Genomic DNA, 17,103 nt, shown 5'->3' with positions numbered 1-17,103 from the left:
ATTTGTGCAAACCACTGTAGTCTTTGTAGAAATTTACCATCCTAACCACAAAAACAACAATGAAGTTTCTGCAGAGCTGGGGATAAATTAAATCTGGTCACTAGAGGCTTGCTCTTAACTGTAAGGTGCAGTTTCGCCTCTGCTGGTGTTATGTTACTTTTCTCCTGTTAAGTTGATCACATCCCTGGGGAAACTCTTGCTGCATGTATCTGGGCTCTGTGTTCTGCTGAGCCATTCTCCATTTACTGTTAGCACAGTGGCTCTGCTCTGTACTCATTACTTATCTTTATAATGTTCTGGTGCTGGAACAATGTCTTGCTTTCTTCTGGATGGTTTAGGTAGGCTCACTCTCACCTCTGTTGTTCCAAAGCATTTAACTGTTTGAGCTCTATACTGGGGAAAATGGCAAATACCAAATGAGAGTCCTAAACTGAAACTCTGGATGAGAGTTTATGTATGATAATTTCAACATGGTGGGGGTTGGAAGGGACCTCTGGACATCATTCAGTCCAACCCCACTGCTAAAGCAGGGGGCCCCACAGCAGCTTGCCTAGTATCACAATGGCCAGGTGGGTTTGTAATCTCTCCAGAGGAGGAGACTCCACAACCTTTCTGGGCAGCCAGCTCCAGGGCTCCAGCACCCTCACAACAAAGTAGTTTCTCCTCCTGTTCAGTTGGAATCTTCTGGGTTCATTTTCGTGCCTGTTGACACTTGTCCTGTCGCTGGGCACCACTGGAAAGAGTCTGTCTCCCTCCTCTTGCCCCACACAGGTCCTTTAGCTCTTGCTAAGCATTGCTCAGATCCCCTCTCAGGCTGCTCTTCTGCAGGCTCAACAGCCCCAGGTCTCTCAGCCTTTTCTCCTCACAGAGATGCTCCAGGCCCCTCAGCATCTTTGGAGCCTCCCCTGGACTCCCTCCAGTGGATCCCGGTCTCTCAGCCCAGAACTGAACCCAGGACTCCAGATACAGCCTCACTAGTGCAGAATAGAGTGGGAGGAGACCCTCCTTTAACCTGCTGACCACACTCTTCTTCCTGCACTCCAGAAGGTAGTAAGGGATGGATTGATGTAATTTTTTCATGTCCATCTGAAGATCTTCCTGAAATTGGAACGTGCCAAGAGGAGTTTGTGAGTGCATTCCTCATTCTGAATCCTGTGTGCACGACAGGGGTTGCTTTATGTAGTGTCAACTCTGTGCTTGTAGTACTGCAGCTTGTTCTCCAGATGGTGATGGTGGGCAGCAGATTAAATGCTGCCTTAAATCCCAAGCCAAATCGAATTCAGGATGGTTTGGGGGAATTGAGTCTGAGGCCAAAGCTTCAGCGCAGAGATGCTGACTTCAGCTAGGGCTGACCACTGTAAAGCTCTTAGGCTGGTGGTAATTAATTGAGGGAGGAATAGAGGTGGGAGGTTGGAATGATAAATGGGATGGAGATGTGCATAGAGGATTAAAAAGGATCATGAAGCTGTAGTCAGGCTGGTGGTGCTCAGTGACTCCTCATCTATTAGAAATCTGTAAATCCCATGGAACGAAAATATTTCCTCTAATAGGAAGCTTAAGCAGGAGCAGGGAGATGGAAACCCACAAGTTCCGAGGAGGTAAGGCAGTTGTGGAGATGTGTGGGGCTTCTGTTTTTGTAATGTTTGAGACTGTGGGATAACACTCTGTTGAAATGGGCTGAAGTCTTATTGCTTAGATCATTTCAAATTCAACTAGATCAGAACAGGAGAAAAAATCTGCTGCAAGCTTTGAATTGAGGGGGAAAAAAAAAAGAAGAAAAACCATGATGTGAAAAATGGGACCTAAGAGGGGAAAAACAACCCTTTAAACTTTTTTTATTTATTATTTTTAAAAAATTTTTATGCCTCTCTGTAAAATTATTTCAGTCACAGGATGGGTAAAATTGAGGGGATTGAGGCACCCTCAGTAAATTTGCAGATGACACCAAGTTAGGCAGGAGCTGCATCAGGGTAGGAAGACATTGCAGAGGGATCTGGACAGGCTGGATGTACGGGCTGAGGCCAATGGAATGAAGTTCAAAAGGTCAGGGGCTGGGTCCTGCACTTGGATCACCAGAACCCCATGAGTGCTCCAGGCTTGAGGCAGAGTGGCTGGAAGCTGCCCAGTAGGGAAAAGCCTGGAGGTGTTGTTCAGCTGCAGGCTGAAGACAAGCCAGTGTGTGCTCAGAAGGCCACCAACCTCCTGGCCTGGATTTGCAGGAATGTGGTCAAGAGGGCCAGGGTAGGGGTTGCCCTGCTGTACTTGGCACTTGCGAGGCCACACCTTGAATCCTGGGTTGAGTTGAGGGCCACTCACCCAAGAATGACATGGAGGGGCTGGAACCTGTCCAGAGAAGGGCAATGAAGCTGGTGAAGCATCTGGAGAACAGGTCTGGTGAGGAGCAGCTGAGGGAACTGGGGTTGTTTAGCCTGGAGAAAAGGAGGCTGAGGGGAGACCTTCTGGCTCACTACAACTCCCTGAAAGAAGTTTGGAGCCATATTTGGCTTGGTTTCTCCTCTGTAGTAACAAGTGACAGGGAAGGTTTAGGTTGGATGTGAGGGTTATCAAGGCCTGGCCCAGGCTGTCTGTGGCAGTGTTGGAGTCCCTGTCCTTGGAGGGATTGAAAAGCTGTGTAGGCACAGTCTGGACGCCCATGGTTTAGTGGTGATCTGGCAATGCTGGGCTGACAGTTAGATGTGATGAGCTTGAAGGTTTTTTCCAGCCTAAATGATTCTGTGATTCTAAGGCTGTTTTGTGGGGTTCACCGGTGAACCCCTGTCTCCATCTGATGTCACACAACAAATCCATTGCTTGGTCAGTTTATGCACAGTCCAAATGTAAACCTATCTGAAATGAAGCTGCAGTGGAAATGATTTGACTGTCTCTGAGTTACACTGAAGTGATTGTCTCAGATAAAAACACACAGAGAAGTGTTTTGACTGCCTATATTTAGGTATTGTCTGTTGCTATGATGTTTTGAACTCTTGGATCTTCTGCTCAGTTGGAATATTTCTTTATTTTTCTGTTTTCTGGAAGATCCAAACAGAATAGCTAAGACTTACCTGTGGTGTAGTTGCTACAGAGGAGTTGGAAGAAATGATGGATTCGTCCTAGGTTTTGAATAAAAAATGTCAGTATCTTCTCAAGGTGTTTTGTACACAGCTTTTGTTTAGATGTCTAAATACAGTAAATCATTTTCCTAGTTTGCATTTATTTGATTTGATAGATTTAAATCTGCTTACATGGTCACACATTTCCCTTTTGGATGAATAACAAGGTGAAGACAGTGTTGAACATCGTTCTGTTTCCTTAGAGATTAGGAGTGACCCGCTGGAAAGCAGCTCTGCAGACAAGAACCTGGCAGTGCTGGTGGACAGCATGTTCCCCATGAGCCAGCAATGGGCCCTTGTGGCCAAGAAGGCTAATGGTCTCCCAGGGTGCATGAAGAAGAGTGTGGTCAGCAGGTCAAGGGAGGTTCTTTTCCCCTTCTACACTGACCTCACCTGAAGTACTGGGTTCAGTTCTGGGCTCCCCAGGTCAAGACAGAGAACTGCTGGAAAGAATCCAGTGGGGGCTACAAAGATGCGGAGGGGGCTGGAGCATCTCTGTGAGGAGGAAAGGCTCAGACCCCTGGGGCTGTTGAGGCTGCAGAAGAGCAGCCTGAGAGGGCATCTGCTCAATGCTCAGCAAGAGCTAGAGGACCTGTGTGGAGCAAGAGGATGGGACCAGATTCTTCTCAGTGGTGCCCGGTGACAGGATAAGGAACAGTGGGCACAAACTGGAACCCAGGAGGTTCCATCTGAATAGGAGGAGAAACCTCTTTGGTGTCATGGTGCTGGAGCCCTGGAGCAGGCTGCCCAGAGCGGTTGTGGAGTCTCTCTGGGGAGATTCCAAAACTGCATGGCTGTTGTGATGCTGGGCAAGCTTGCCCCTGATATAGCAGTGGGGCTGGACTGGATGATCCACAAAGGCCCTTTCTAATTCCACCATGCTGGTGTTCAGGGATTCCTTTATAAGCTGATGAAATACCAACACAGCTCAGGCAGACTCTGCAAAAGATTTGAGCAGACACTTACCTGTTGTGAGTAGCTGTGGCTGTAGAACAACAATTGATGGTATCCAGAGGTCCCTTCCAATTCCCACCATGCTAGGTTTCTGAAATGCCAGCTGCTCAAAAGAGAGGTAGCTGTAGGCACACAAAACCAGTTTTTAATGATTCAATAATAATTATATACCTCGATCCAAAGTGAAATAAGACATTTTGAGCTGTCTGCGTACGGCAAGAAGTGAGTCACTGTGAATTCCTTAAAGACAATGAAGCTTCAGAAATATTATGTTCAAACTTCATCTCCCCAAGAATGGAAAATAAATGGAGATGATGGAAATAGAGTTGATACAAAAGCTGAATCAGACAAGAATTTGACACAACTTTCTTTTGTCTTTTAATATACTGACTAATGATAGCTTCTTCTGAAAGATCAAACTGTGTTTGCTTTGATAATGGAGAGCTACCTGCTGCTTCTCAGCCTGTCTGTGGCATTAGGTGTATGTTAGTGTTGCACATGAAGGTTCTGGTGGTGGTCTGGTTTGTTGCACAGAAGTTGCTTTAAATTTTGCTGTATAGGTGTGTGTAGCTTGAAACCCCACAGCAGAATCACAGGAGATGTGATGCGCATCACAATGGTTTGTGGTTTTTGGTCATAGATTCACAGAATCCTAGAATGGTTTGAGTTGGAAGGGGCCTTATAGATCATCTAGTTCCAACCCCCTGCCATGGGCAGGGACACCTTCCACTACAGCAGTTTGCTCAAGGCCTCATCCAACCTGGCCTTGAACACCTCCAGGGAGGGGGCATCCACAACTTCCCTGGGCAACCTGTTCCAGTGTCTCATCATCCTCACTGTCAAAAATTTCTTCCTTATCTCCAGTTTAAATCCATTCCTCCTCATTCTGTCACTATATTTGCTGGGACCAGGCAGAGTCTTCCCCCCACAGCACAGTGACAGGGTTGTGTGTGTCTGTGTGGATGTTCAGCAGCTCCCAAAGTATCACTGATGCTCTGGAATGTGATGTGGGAGAAAGTGTGACTCCTGGTGCCAGCAAACCTGTTTGGCTGTGCCATGTGTCCTGCACACCATCATCTACAATCATAGAATGCTTTAGGTTGGAAGGGAACTCTAAAGGTCATCCAGTCCCACCCCCCTTGCAGTCAGCAGGGACATCTGCAATTAGAGCAGGTTGCTCAGACCCCCAAACAGCCTGATCTAGAATGGTTCCAGGGATGGGGCAACTCGGGACAGGCTCTCACCACCCTCAGTGTCAGTCATCTCTCCCTTCTTTCCAGTCTGAATCTTCTGCCTTTAGTTCAAACCATCACTCCATGTCCTGTCACAACAGGCTCTGCTCAAGTCTGTCCCCAGGTTTCTGATCAGCCTCTTGAAGCACTGAAAGTGCCAGCAGAAAGTCTCCCTGAAGCCTTCTCTTCTACAGGTTGATCAACCCCAACTCTCTCAGCCTGGCCTCACAGCAGAGGGCTTCCAGCCCTCGGATTATTTTTGTGGTCTCATCTGGACCCCCTCAACGGGTCCATATCTTCAACCTTTCTGGCTGTGATCCTGGGCAACCTGCTGTGAGTGCCCCTGCTTTAGAAGTGGGGTTGGACTGGATGATCCCCAGAGGCCCCTTCCAACTTCCACCATGCTTGAATTCTGTAATGGTGGGCAGTGGTTATGGAGCATGTAGTTGGCTCTGGACCTGCCAAAGTGTCTGGACATGGATGCAGAGGTTTCTGTGCACAGTGGTGAGCAGAGCCCTGATCCTGGCTCTTCAGTGCTGGTGACTCATGTGAGATGAGGTGATTAGTCACAGGCAAATTCATTGCAGAGGCAGGTGCAGCTCGTGCTGCTCACAGGCAGATAACATAGCACCTAAGGAATAAAACAACAGCCTGAGAAGAGGCAGCCAGCCTGCCTAGACAAGTAGCTCTGTAGAGCTTCCTTCCTACTTGTAGCAGAAAGCCTTGTCTCCACCCTCAGTAAGTTTGCAGATGATACTAAATTGAGTAGGAGTGTTGATCTGCTTGAGGGTAGTGGGAGGCTCTACAGAAAGGTCTGGACAGGCCAGATTGAAGGGCTGAGGTCAATAGGGTGAGGTTTAACAAAGCTGAGTGCTGGATCCTGCACTTGGGTTACAACGACCCCGTAAATGCTCCAGGCTTGGAGCAGAGTGGCTGGAAAGCTGCTTGGCAGAAAAGGACCTGGAGGTGCTTGTTGGCAACAGCTGAACTTGAACCAGTGTGTGCCTGGGTGGCCAAGAAGGCCACTGGCAGCCTGGCTAGGATAAGGACTGATGTGGCCAGTAGGACTGCAGAAGGGATTGTCCCATGGTACTGGGCACCAGTGAGGCTGCTGGGTTCAGTCCAAGAAGGATATTGAGGTGCTGGAGCATGTCTGGATTCGGGAGCTGGATTCAGGAACACAGGGATGGGAATGGAAATCAGAAGGGACAGAGGCCTCCTGGGACATCAGCCAGGGAGAAAGAGGCTTGACCCTGGTGCTCCCTCAGCTATCTCCTGCAGGTGCCATCCAGGGGCTGCAATCCCTTGTTGGGCAGTTGAGGGTTCCCTGTCCTGGCTGTTCCTCCCCACAGGTACCACCTCTGCCTTCCTGCTCCCAGCATGGAACACAAGCTGTGGCAGTGCTCTTGGTGTGGGCAGGAGCGAGTCCAAGGCAGAGGCTTTCTGCAGCCCAGCCCCGGCAGTGCCTGTCCCCATCAGGTTCTCACTGCTGGCAGCAGCCCCCAGCTGCAGAAATCCACCCTGAGCAGGGGCTAAGCTCAGCACCCACAGCTCTGAGCAGAATTGGTTCTGCTCTAGCTCACACCAGGACACTGGTTCTCCTGACTTCTTTATCCATGTTCTGAATGCAAGTAATTTTTCTATGCCACCTTGCAGTGCTCAACTCAAATGATGCAATGACCTGGTTGATGTAGTTCAGTGGGAACAGCACTGAAGCCACTCAAAGTTCTTGAGGCATCTTTCTTAAAGATGTTCATGTAGTTATGACTGGGCTGAGAAGTCTTTTGGATCTTCTTGAACTTGAAGTGCTGCATGCTTTGAAGACCTAACGACTTATGAATTCCTATACAGAGGCTGCAATTGTTGGGAGTTAAGCCAAAAACTAATACACAGGCTGCAAGGGACAGTCTCTTTGAGAGCAGTTGGGTGCTGATGACATGGGAAGAGCTCAAGAGATCCCATTTATATGGGGTGGATCCTGCTCAACCTTTGCTAAGCTCACAGATGTGGGTCATATCTCTGTGCTGGTCTCCTGACTCCCTAAAATAAAGAAGGACAGGTATTTTCAGTTGCTTCTTTCCTGTGCAGTTGGCTCAGGTCTGTCAGCTAGAGGGTTGCTAGGTGCTGTGGTTCGCTGTGCTGTGACCATTTATAGTGCTCCAAAATGTTGTTTCAAAGGCCTCTGCAGAATTACTCATTTTCTTGTCTGGGCCTGTGCCAGCCCCTCAATGTCCTTCTTGGAGTGACAAGCCTAAACCAGAGCCCAGTACTCATGGTGTGTCCTCCCCAGTGCTGACTACAGGGGACAATCCCTTTCCCAGTCCTGCTGGCTACATCACTCCTTATCCAGGCCAGGATGCTGGTGGCCTTCTTGGCCACCTGGGCACACAGTGGCTCATCTTCAAACAGCTATCAGCCAATAGTCCTGGGTTCTTAGCAACCCCACTTCTGACACAAAGAGACTTTCCTGCATTGGACTTTGCTCAGCCTCTTCTTAATGAAGCCATTATTCAGACAGGGCTGAAGAAGTTGATGGCATGAGGATCTCTTTGCAGCTTCCTGGTAATATTTCTTTGCTGTTACATTTTTCAGCACTGAGTTTGTGTTGTGTGTTCTGGAGGTTTGCTCCCTGGGCAGTGTTGTGGCTTTACCCTATTGCAGGATGAAGAGGCTGATCAAATGCATCTCAAATTAGAACAATTACCACTTCTTATTCAGGCAAAATGACTACCATAGAGCATCAGGATTTGGTGTGATGGCTTAAAATGGGTATGTGTTTAAGTAGAGGCTATCATCAGATTTGCTGCTGCTCTGGGGAGCCAAAAGTGAAATTAGGGCTAGGATGGAGTAGAATTAACTAATAGTGATTCTAATGACATTGTTGGTGGGATGGACTTTGTGTGCTGCTTGGCCACGATAGAAAGGGAATAAAGAAGACATTAAATACACCTCTTAAGGTTTCCTCTTGTGTCAATCACTTTAACTTGTACACTTCACCTTTCTTTTCCCTTTTCTCTCCACTAATGTTGTGTCTAGTGAACTCACTCCGTTGCTGGAAGGGTTTCAGTTCTCCAGCGCAAGCACATCCTTAACCATCACACTGCCTGTACAGCTTTTTTTGGTTTTATTGTCTTGGCATCTTCTCCAGGTTTTAGTGATGCTGTATTCAGCTCTTCTTCTCACATCACTGTCACCTTCACAACTCTTTCTTACCACCCATTGCTCTTGGCTTGAAGCCTTGGCAGTCATTTCCTATCCTTACATTTTCACCCACAGCAACTTCTCTTTTCATGTGGAAGCAGTTCCTTGGCATCTGTTTTCCTGGCCAGCTTACCTGTCTGCAGCTTCCAGATAATTTTTTTTTGTTTTGTTTTGGTTTGGTTTTTTTCCTTGCTCTAGGTTCCCTCCTAGACATCTCTCTTCTCTTTGATTCACTTGCCTCCCCCTCACATCTTTGCCTGTCTCCCATTCCCTGGGTTGCTCTGATTTATTCCCAGTGCAGGCTCATCCTGGAAATTACATCTTCTGCCTTAGGCATCAAACTGAAGATCACATCCGTGTCAGGCCTGTGACATTTCCACCACAAATGCATTCCCTCCTCTACTGCAGGCTTTTTACCTGACTTCTTTTCCAGTACAAGTGACTGTTCCCATATTCTTGACTCTCTTCTACCTTCTATGGTCTCGGCAGAGGCAAGGAGGGTAAAAGGGTCAAAGCTTGTAGGGCCTGGCCTGCGGTGTGACCCTGAGCTGTACCTGTGTCCAGAGAGGGCAATGAAGCTGCTAAAGGGTCTCGAGAACAGGTCTGGTGAGGGAACTGGAATTCTTCAGCCTGGAGAAAAAGAGGCTGAAGGGGGGGACCTTCTGGCTCTCTACAACTCCCTGAAAGGAGGTTGGAGCCAGGTGGGGGTTGGTCTTTTCTCCCAAGGAACACTCGTTCCTTGGATAGGATAAGAGAAAATGGGCTCAGATTGCATCAGAGGACGTTTAGGTTGGACATTAGAAGAAACTTCTTGACTGAAAGGGTTCTCGAAGACTGGAACAGGCTCCCCAGGGAGGTGGTTGAATCCCCATCCCTGGAGGTATTTAGAAGAGCAGAGATGTGGTGCTGAGGGACATTGTTTAGCACCAGACTTGGTCAAGTTAGAGAATGGTTGGACTTGGTCATCTTGAAGGTCTTTTCCAACCAAAATGGTTTTATGGTTCATTTTCTCTGCTTTCTCTATTTATTCATCTTGGTTTAGACCAAGAGAAGAATGTAATTTTATAACCTTGCTGCCCCCCCTCAACCCTCCACCTCCTTGGGTTTACTTTTCTCCTTTTCCTCAAAAACTTGTCTTCTTTCACAAAACTAAATCTTTCTCACTCCTCTGTTCCTCTAAGCTCATCAGTTCCTTCAGTGACCCAATTCTAATTCCAGTTGCCATGATCACTCCTTTTAAAATGGAAATAAGGTTTAGCTGACCTGTTGATGAGGGGACTGGAACATCTCTCTTAGGAGCAAAACTGAGAGAATAGGGTTTTTTTAGTGTGGAAAAGAGAAGACTGGGGGGGGAGGAATCTCATCAGAGTGGATCGGTACTTCAAGGGTGGGTGTCAGGAAGATGGAGTCAGGCTTTTTTCAGTTGTGGCCAGTGACAGGACAAGGGCACGAACGGGGTAATGGGCGCAAGCTTGAACATCAGAAGCTCTATTTAAACATGAGGAGGAACTTCTAATTTAAGAGTGCTGGAAAATTGGAGCAGGCTGCCCAAGGAGGTGGTGTAGTTTCCATCTCTGGAGACATTCAAAACCCACCTGGTCACGTTCCTGTGTGACCTTCTCTTGGTGACTCTGCCTTGGCAGGGGGTTGAACTTAATCTCTAGAGTTCTCTTCCAACCCCTACCATTCTGTGATTCTGTTGGAGTGGGACAGTGATTTTTCTGACTCTACTTCAGATCACATTGTTCATCTCTCTTCGAGCTAATGAAGCTAGTTGGCTTCTAGAGTTTCTGTCCTGGAAGCCCATTGCTGATCCTCTCCCAGCCCATCTTCTGCCATCATTTGGCAGAAATCCAGCTGTTAAGTAGTGACAGTGCCATAAGATTCCATAATGCTGCTGCCCCAATAGGATTTCTTACATCAAAGGTATTCTAAAAGAAGGAATCTGGCTTTTAAGAGTCAGATGAAGTCCTTCTCTTGTGCTTCCTTAACTACTAATCAGGATTCTAGAGATGGCTGGCTGTCCCGAGTGACCTTTACAGTGCTGTGTTTGCACAGGTGCTTGCTTGAACCAAGCAAATGCTGATGTGTGTGAGGGACCATGAAAGTCCTTCCAGGACTAAGGAGCACTAAGGAACAGACTCTTGATTGCTTCAGGAGCACACATTATGGGATGCATTTAGACAGCAAATTGCTTGAAGAGCAACTGAAGCTGTGCAGGAGGGGGAATCTGTGTTTTATACATTTGGCAAAAGTAAGAGGCTTCATTTTCCAAAAGATCTTTATTTTCCTTCTGAAAGCAGACAACAAAAAGCCAGAATTTCTGAATGGGAAGCTCTGTACTTGATTTAAACCCTCTTTCCCTTCAGTTTTCTTCTTTTCCCAAACTTCATAGATTAATGGAATGGCTTGGCTTTGAAGGGACCTTAAAGATATCTTGTTCCAATCTCTCTGCCATGGGCAGGGACACCTTTCACTACAACATGTTGCTCAAGGCCTCATTCAACCTGGCCTTGAACACCTCCAGGGAGGGGGCATTCACAACCTCCCAGGGCAACCTGTTGCAGTGTCTCACCATTGTTACTTCATAGAGTTGTTTTGGTTGGAAAAGCCCTCTGAGATCCTCTAGTCCAACCCAACACCACCATGGCCATTAAACTGTCCCAGAGTGCCAGGTTCACACATTTCTCAAACGTCTCCAGGAATGGTGACTCCACCACTTCCCTGGGCAGCCTGTTCCAATGAAGGAAAGGAATTTTCCCTGAGATCCAACCTCAACCTCCCCTGGCAGAATTTCAGGCCATTTATTCTCATTCTGTCACCTGATACTAGGATGATAGAATTTATCCTTTGAAAAAGAAGTAGAACCAGCAAAATCCATTTGTCACAATGACTTCTAAATTCATTCTAATTCCAAGCTTCATGCCAGTTAGCTCAGGTCACAGAATCCCAGAGTCACAGAATCCCAGCATGGTTTGGGTTGGAAGAGATCTCTGGGGATTATCTGGTCCAACCCTCCTGCTAAAGCAGGGTTATAGGAATGCATCCAGTGTGGTTTTGAAAGCTTCCAGAGAAGGGCACTCTTGAGATGTTCTTGTTCCCACCTCACCTTGGCTTATCCTGGAGCCAAGCAGCATGTGCTTCCAGTACTGCAAATCAGTAGAGGCTATATGGATGTTGGCTGTGTGGTCCTCTGTATGACATCAGAAGCTGGCAGCATGAAAGATGGTCACTGAAGCAAGGAAGAGCTGTTCTACGGCCTTTTCAGCTAGCCATTAGATCCTGTCCCACCAAGAACTGAGGGATCTTTAACAGAAGAAATGCCAGGTGCTAAGCATCAGCCTTCAAAGTACTCTCAGGTTGTGTGTACTGAGCAGATGGTGTCCCAGAGAGCAGCTCGGAGAAGCACCTACATTTGGCTACCCAAAACAGCAGGTGGCACTTTGTCTTTTCACAGAATCACAGAATTGTGAGGTTGGAAGGGACTTCTGAAGATCATTGAGTCCAGCCCCTCTGCCGAGGGAGGTTCACCTAGAGAAGGTCACACAGGAGGGTTTGGAGTGTCCCCAGGGATGGACACTCCACCAGCTCTCTTTTTATTCTTTATGCTTTAAGGGAGCATGGAGGCTTGCCTCCCCCTGCCCCTCCCCAGCCTTCTTTTCCCATCTCATTAGCTTAGCCTTGCATTTCTTTGCTCCATCAGCAGCTTGTGCACATTTCACCACGCTTCCTTCTGCAGGCTGTGGGGCTGACATCTCGTTGCTAATTTATGAGTGTCCCAAATAATGTGAAGCACTTCCTTAATGGATGCTGCTGGTGAAATCTCTCTGACTTCAGGTAAGGAAAGGACACAGTCAGCCTGAGGAGCCTTTGTGCAGCCTGTTTTATTGCAGAGTGCTTTTCGAAGGTGAGTTTCCCTTTGTTCTCTTCACCATATCAATAGCTTTGTGAACAGGCATGGAAATGCCCTCTCTAATCCTAGGTGGATTCTCAGTAAACTGCATCCAGTATCCCATTTTGCTTCCTGGTCAGTTACAAGCTTAGTTTTTCCCATTTAGAATTCCAGACTCTAAGCATCTGTGTGGATTTTTTAAGTGGCTTATCATAGCTCTGAAGCTTCCCTTTGTCTTCTCACTGGCTGTCAGTGCAGTGGAGATGGAGGGTAACAGATCACAGCCTACCAGGGTGTCATCAAATGTTCCTTTTCTGCTACTATCTTAACCTCTTGGTGTTAAATAGCACTATATTGCCAGGGCCCTTAGGTTGGGCTCAGGCAGGTCTTCCTCTTTTTGGGCTGTTTTTAAATATATAGGGCTGGTGAATAACCTGGTAGCAGTTTGGGTAGGATGCCTATAACTCCTCCGTAGTCTCTGCTATAGGGGAGCTCTCTGTAGCAAACCTTCTGCTGGAAGTTGAGGAAGGCACACTAATGGTTTGGGGAAGTGTTTTGGGATATGAGTGAAAAGAAGTCTGGAATGGACAGGGACTGATGGGAATTTGTTGTGTAAGTGATGCCTCTACCATGCAGTCACCTAAATCAGAGTGCTGGTTGGGGATGCCCTTCCCTGGCTCCTTCTCCTTTGAAAAGAATTTGTATTTATATTTAATGTCACCTGCTTTAACAAGATGCACTGCCACTCCCTGTGAGATGTATTATATTCTTACTATCAGCATCAAACCCTGGCTTTAACTTCCTGCATATTTTTTTTCAAGCCTTGCAAGTGTAGAAGTTGGTTTCATGTTGTTTATGTCCAGCAAAAAATAATCTTGAGCTGTGTGTTTCTAAATACCTACATCACTGAAATTAATTTGCATTAATTTGCATGGAGGGAAGTGCCAGATTCCCCCATCCTTTGGTGTTTCCCTCTTGTTTGGTTGCTGGCTCAGGGCTGTGCAGCGTCTGGAGGTGGTTCTGCCCTTTGACCATCAGACAGCAAAGCACCGAGGGCTGCTCTGCCAGCATTCAGCTCATCCCCGCATACTTGCTTGCTTTGTTCTTGCAGAACATTGTTCCTTGCTTTGTGGTGTGGTTTGTTTTTTCCCTGCCAGACCATCCTGGCCCACCCTGAGTGCTGTGCACCTCTCTGAGCCCAGCCACTGCTGCTGCCATCCTGGGGGTCGCTCTGGGTGTGCCTGGGCTGCGCAGGGCGATGCCCAGGGACGATGTCATGGTGTCAGACAGATCTTGAATATTTCATGAGAACCTGACACGCTCCTCTTACAAGGCAGAGCTGAAGAGAGTCCAGTTATCAAAATAATATGGAGCCAATAAGCATGGCATGGGTGGAGCTACTGCAGCACCTAAGTAATTCTGAATGAAGACCCTTTTATTAAGCACGCTGAATGAACTGGGTTAGTCGGCTGGTGACAAGAGCAGGGAATTCCTTAGCTTTATCAGTGCACCCTGAAAAAAAACCCAGCTTTTTTTTCTGTGAAGCCCCGGTGTTATAGGAAAGGGATTGATCGGGAGCTGGCTGGTATGAATTTTTCATGAGCTGGTGTGCGGGGCTGAATGGCTCCGGCGCGCGTCGGTGTGTAGCTGGCAGGCAAAGCTGCATCCACAGGGAGCCTGCTGACACAGAAACACTTTGGCGCATTTTCAGAGGGAGAGCTGGGCTGATAAAGGGTTTTCTGACAGCCCCGGCTTATCACCCTTCGATTTCTGCTGCCGTTGCTTCGGGCAGCCTTGCCATTTGGAGCCCAGCCTGGTTGAATGAGCAGGGGCAAGCTCTGCTCATTTATCAGCAGTTTTCATCTGCGGCGCTGCCGGCGCGATGCGTTTTTGGTACCTTCTCTGAATGGTGAGAGCTCGCAGAACGCCTGAGCTATGACAGCAAAAGATTCTTCTAAGGAACTTGCTACTCCAGAGTCTGAGATTTACATCAGGACTTTCAAAGAGCAAATGCATTTAGAGCTCGAGCTTCCCAAGCTGCCTGGGAACAGACCTACGTCTCCCAAAATTTCTCCTCGCAGCTCCCCGAGGAACTCTCCCTGCTTTTTCAGAAAGTTGCTGGTGAACAAAAGCATCCGCCAGCGCCGGCGCTTCACCGTGGCACATACCTGGTAAGCTCTGCTGGGGATCGGCCTGGGGTTGCCCAGCTGCCTTTTAACGTGCGGAGAAAAAAGGCAGCTGAGATTCACTCAGGGTCCTCCCTGTGAGTGCTGAATGAAGGGAGCAGAAGGCAGCCCCCAGTATGTATAATGCAGTGTCTTGACAATTGTCATTCAGCTTCTGTGCCCTGGGGGAGAAACTCAGCCCTGTTATTCCCGTGTGCTGTGGTTAATCTCTGTCAAACAAAGGCAGCAGCCCCTAACTTTCCCAGGTTGTGTTGTTGGAGGGACACCACATGAATTCATTTCAGAGCCTTCGAGGCGTGTTGTTTTCTTTCCCCCCCACCCCGTGTCAGCTCCGGCTGTGGATGACAGCACAGTGCAGACAGGGTGATGTGGGTAGGGAGTTAAATGCTGGTAAAGGACTTAAACTTCACTGTGAGGGGCTTTTAAACTGTTTTGCTGCTGCAAATAGCCCTTCTTTCAGCCATTTTTTCAAGGCAACTCCAGCTAAGAGTCATCTTTTCCCTCCCTTTAAATTGCTAAGCCCCAAACAGTCCATTTGCACACCGTTACGGCTCTGCCTGTCAGTTATCCTGGATACACCGTGCCACAAGCAGGGAATTCTTCATTTTCTGGGTCTGCCACTGTTCACATTTTACATTCCAAAAGTCTGTATCAGTATGCACCAGCTGACTGTAGGAATTAAAGCAGAGAACTCTGAGTAAGGTGAACGTTAAACCCTTGCTCATCCATAGATGGAATCAGAGGATGAAGCTGTCCCATTTCTCTCCGCGCAGGCCAGGGGTTTGAGGGTCTCTCAAACACCCATCCTTACCTGCTACTTTTTCAGACAGAAGATGCTTTTAAAATGGTTTGGGTAATGCTGAAATATTTCAAAGGTGTTTTTACTCCTGAAGTGAATTGCTAATTGCTCGGAGTGGGTTAGTGGCTCTTGCATTCAACTGGTGCCGTTGATCAGTAGGAAAAATAAGAGGAAAAGCCAAACTTTGATAGCAGGAGATTGTACTGAGTAGAGCTGGGAGAACTAGCTGCCTTCTAAATTATTTTTCAGCACAGCTTGAAATGAATTTGGGGGGGGAGCAACATTCAATTCCACTCAGAATTCTAGAATCATGCAGACTTTCGGCCTTTTGTTTTTAATTATTACTATTCCTCTTAATCCAGGCAGTAATACCAGCTACCCAAACTGGTGCTGTAAGGGCTTCAGTATGGTCTTTAGCTTCCTCCAGCATCTTAATTGGTTGCAGTCAGTAGTGTTTAGGTTTATGCACGTTAATTCCCTCCAACATCTGTCGTACCTCTCAATGTTTAAGCAGTGGGATGCTGCTCCGCTAGCATGTTGGGAGAGATCTGTGATGTGGGGAGATGGTACTGCTGGGAATTTGTAGAGCACACAGTGTGGTCAGGCTCAGCACAGGGTGTCTGTATTGTTTGGTGACAAAAATAATCACAGAATTGTTTTGGTTGTAAGAGACCTTTGAGATTATCAGGCCCAACTGTTAAAAGGAAAGCAGCTTCTGCTCCTGAGTCCCTCCTGCATAGTTTCAGTTTGTCTCTAAGATTCATAGAATCACAGAATGGTTTGGTTTGGAAGGGATCTTAAAGATGTGGTTCTAACCCCCTGCCATGGGCAGAGACACCTAGACCAGCTTGTTCAAGGCTTCATCCAACCTGGCCTTGAAGACCTCCAGGGAGGGGACATCTACAGCCTCCCCGGGCAACCTGAGATTCATCTCAGCCTCTTTCTCCACTAATTTTCTCCAGCCTTGTTTGTGCTGGCTGCACACAACCCTCCCCAGTCAGATTCTTCATTCTTACCCTTTCTCCTCACCTGGCTCCCTCAGACTGGGAAGGCTCACAGATGACACTCCTGCTTTACCAGGTTTTGCCCAGGCTGCCTTGTGCCCTGCTCCTCCTAGCTCAGCTACCTGTTTGGAGCCCCTGGTTGCTCTGTGGGTCTGAAAATGGCATAAAGTGAATCTGACCACATCACTTGCTTGTGTCTCTGCCACTTCACACCTTGATGGCTGCCATCCCTGCTTGCTCACCTCCTAGGGAGGCTGAGTGCATTGTCCTGCTTCATCCACAGAACACAGCTAGTCCCAGTGATCAACTCTGCAGCTGCTGCTGCCCCTGCTGCAAAATGCTGACCCCCACTCACAGCTATGTGTTTAGGGAGATGTGTATTTATATACAGCTGCACACACACATATTTATAGATGTAATTGATCATCTCCACTTACTCAGCTTGCAGAGGAGGTGGGATTACTTGGGGTTCATTTTGTAGTGAAATGCTGAAAGGTTTCCATACTCTTCCCACTGTCTAAAGTTTGTAATACCAGGTTCTGAACCGCACTGAAGTGTTTTAACTTTAGTTAAGCAAACTCCTGGGGAAGTGAAAGAAATCAACCTTGCAAGGCTGGGTGAGTGTGAGGACATGTTTAATGCAGTCCACACAGAAAACACACCCAGAGTATTTCCAGCTTGCTTTAGCATGTTATAAACCAGGAGGGAAATTAAACTCTTTCCAT

The 17,103-nt window shown here is 47.5% G+C and overlaps 1 protein-coding gene across 5 annotated transcripts in view; it reads left to right on the top strand.

The window, feature by feature from the left end:
• PDE4B (phosphodiesterase 4B) overlaps positions 1-17,103 on the top strand; it is a 288,183-nt gene that overhangs the window by 41,375 nt on the left and 229,705 nt on the right. For 2 of the 5 annotated variants that reach the window (XM_054165481.1, XM_054165478.1), the window contains exon 1: positions 14,062-14,560. The exons of 2 other annotated variants lie outside the window; for them this stretch is intronic. In XM_054165481.1, the coding sequence (XP_054021456.1) occupies positions 14,325-14,560 (236 nt within the window). In that variant the 5' untranslated portion in view covers positions 14,062-14,324. Of the gene's footprint in view, positions 1-14,060; positions 14,561-17,103 lie in introns of those variants that run through there. One more of the 5 variants, XM_054165476.1, reaches the window with a different exon arrangement.

Source organism: Dryobates pubescens, chromosome 11, assembly GCF_014839835.1.
Source record: "Dryobates pubescens isolate bDryPub1 chromosome 11, bDryPub1.pri, whole genome shotgun sequence".
NCBI lineage: Eukaryota > Metazoa > Chordata > Aves > Piciformes > Picidae > Dryobates > Dryobates pubescens.
This window is presented reverse-complemented; position numbering and strand designations above follow the sequence as displayed.